Raw genomic sequence first — 1,493 nt, forward strand, 5'->3', positions numbered from 1 at the left:
CTCGTTTTCATATCTTTACTTATTTGTAAGGTTTAAAAGTATTTTTAAAAGTTGTGAGAGCTTTATTTCAACTTTGTTTAATTTTACTTATTTGTTTTTTTCTAGGTTCAGCAACGACTATGAATTGTTAATCCATTAACAAGTGAAGAAAGAAGCTGATATACAGAAGGAAATAATTTCACAATATTGATTTGATGTGTAATGATATGAAAATGAATTGTTAGTAATTTCATCATGGATCAACAATCCAAAAATGTCTGCCAATGAAACCAGTAGTTATTTTGCAAGAAAATTTTCTACAGAAAATAACAGAAAGAAACAAATATTCAATAAATAAACAAATATTGGATACAAATAAACAGAATTCCATAATTAAAAAAAGAATTATTGAAAATAGGAATTACAGGCAGCAATTATCAAAGGAAAAACGTCAAGTAATAAGTAAAGTATATAATATGCAGAAACAATTGAAATGTGGGATTGTTAGGAAGATATATTCAAGTCAGTTAAGACAACACTTAGGTTACATGAATAGATATTTATTGGTTCATACTGAGGACAAAGTCTTCACCTGTGATAAGTGTGGTAGAGCATTTTCACACGTATGTAATCTGAAACAGCATGCGTTAGTTCACACTCAGGAGAAACCTTTTTGTTGTGAAAAATGTGGCAAGGCATTTTCACATTCAGGTAGTCTAAAATCCCATCTATTACTTCATGTTCAAACAAAACCCTTCTTTTGTCAGTTATGTGATGAGACATTTTTGACATCTGAAGATCTGAAGAGAGATTTAGTATATCACATTCAAGAGAAAGCTTTTTCTTGTGAAATATGTGGTAGGGCATTTTCACGATCAAGTCATCTGAAAGACCATGCATTGGTTCATACCCAGGAGAAACCTTTCAGTTGTGAAATATGTGGAAAGGCATTTTCACGACCAAGTCATTTGAAAAGACATTATTTAGTTCACACTTATGAGAGACCATTCACTTGTGAAGAATGTGGCAGAGCATTTTCACAATCAGGCATTCTGAAAAAACATTTATTGGTTCACACTCAGGAGAAACGGTTTCCTTGTGAAATATGTGGAAAGTCATTTTCACGATCAGATAGTCTGAAAAGACATTTTTCTGTTCACAATCAGTAGAAATCATTTTTGTGAAAGGATCATGTTATTTCACACTCACAATATGCTCTTCACTTGTGAATTATGTGGAGGGATATTTTAACTATCAAGCCATCCAAAATAATATCTACTGGTTCAAACAGAAGAAATTCTTTTCATTTAAAATGTGTGCAAAATGTGAGCAGATAAAATGTCACTTCAAACTGTCCAATTTCACAATTGGACAGTTTGAAGTGACATTTTATCTGCTCATAATGAGTAGAAACAAATCTTTCTCATGTAAAATATAGAAAACCATTTTCCAGTCATAAATATTTATTGATTTGTACTCATGGAGCATATATTAACATATTCTCATGAGAAACA

The 1,493-nt window shown here is 31.1% G+C and overlaps 1 protein-coding gene across 1 annotated transcript; it reads left to right on the top strand.

Moving 5' to 3' along the window:
* The first annotated feature begins 455 nt into the window (after positions 1-455).
* LOC150075520 (uncharacterized) lies at positions 456-1,232 on the top strand. Its single transcript, XM_090388528.1, has one exon. The coding sequence runs from the start codon at positions 456-458 to the stop codon at positions 1,146-1,148; it is 693 nt and encodes a 230-aa protein (XP_090244654.1). The 3' UTR covers positions 1,149-1,232.
* Positions 1,233-1,493: the final 261 nt, after the last annotated feature.

Source organism: Mastigoproctus giganteus, chromosome 14 (assembly GCF_048544385.1).
Source record: "Mastigoproctus giganteus isolate SK-2022 chromosome 14, ASM4854438v1, whole genome shotgun sequence".
In the NCBI taxonomy this organism is placed as follows: domain Eukaryota; kingdom Metazoa; phylum Arthropoda; class Arachnida; order Uropygi; family Thelyphonidae; genus Mastigoproctus; species Mastigoproctus giganteus.

Excerpts from the sequence above, each read along its gene's own strand:
- LOC150075520 (XM_090388528.1), top strand. The coding sequence starts at position 456 with ATGCAGAAACAATTGAAATGTGGGATTGTTAGGAAGATATATTCAAGT.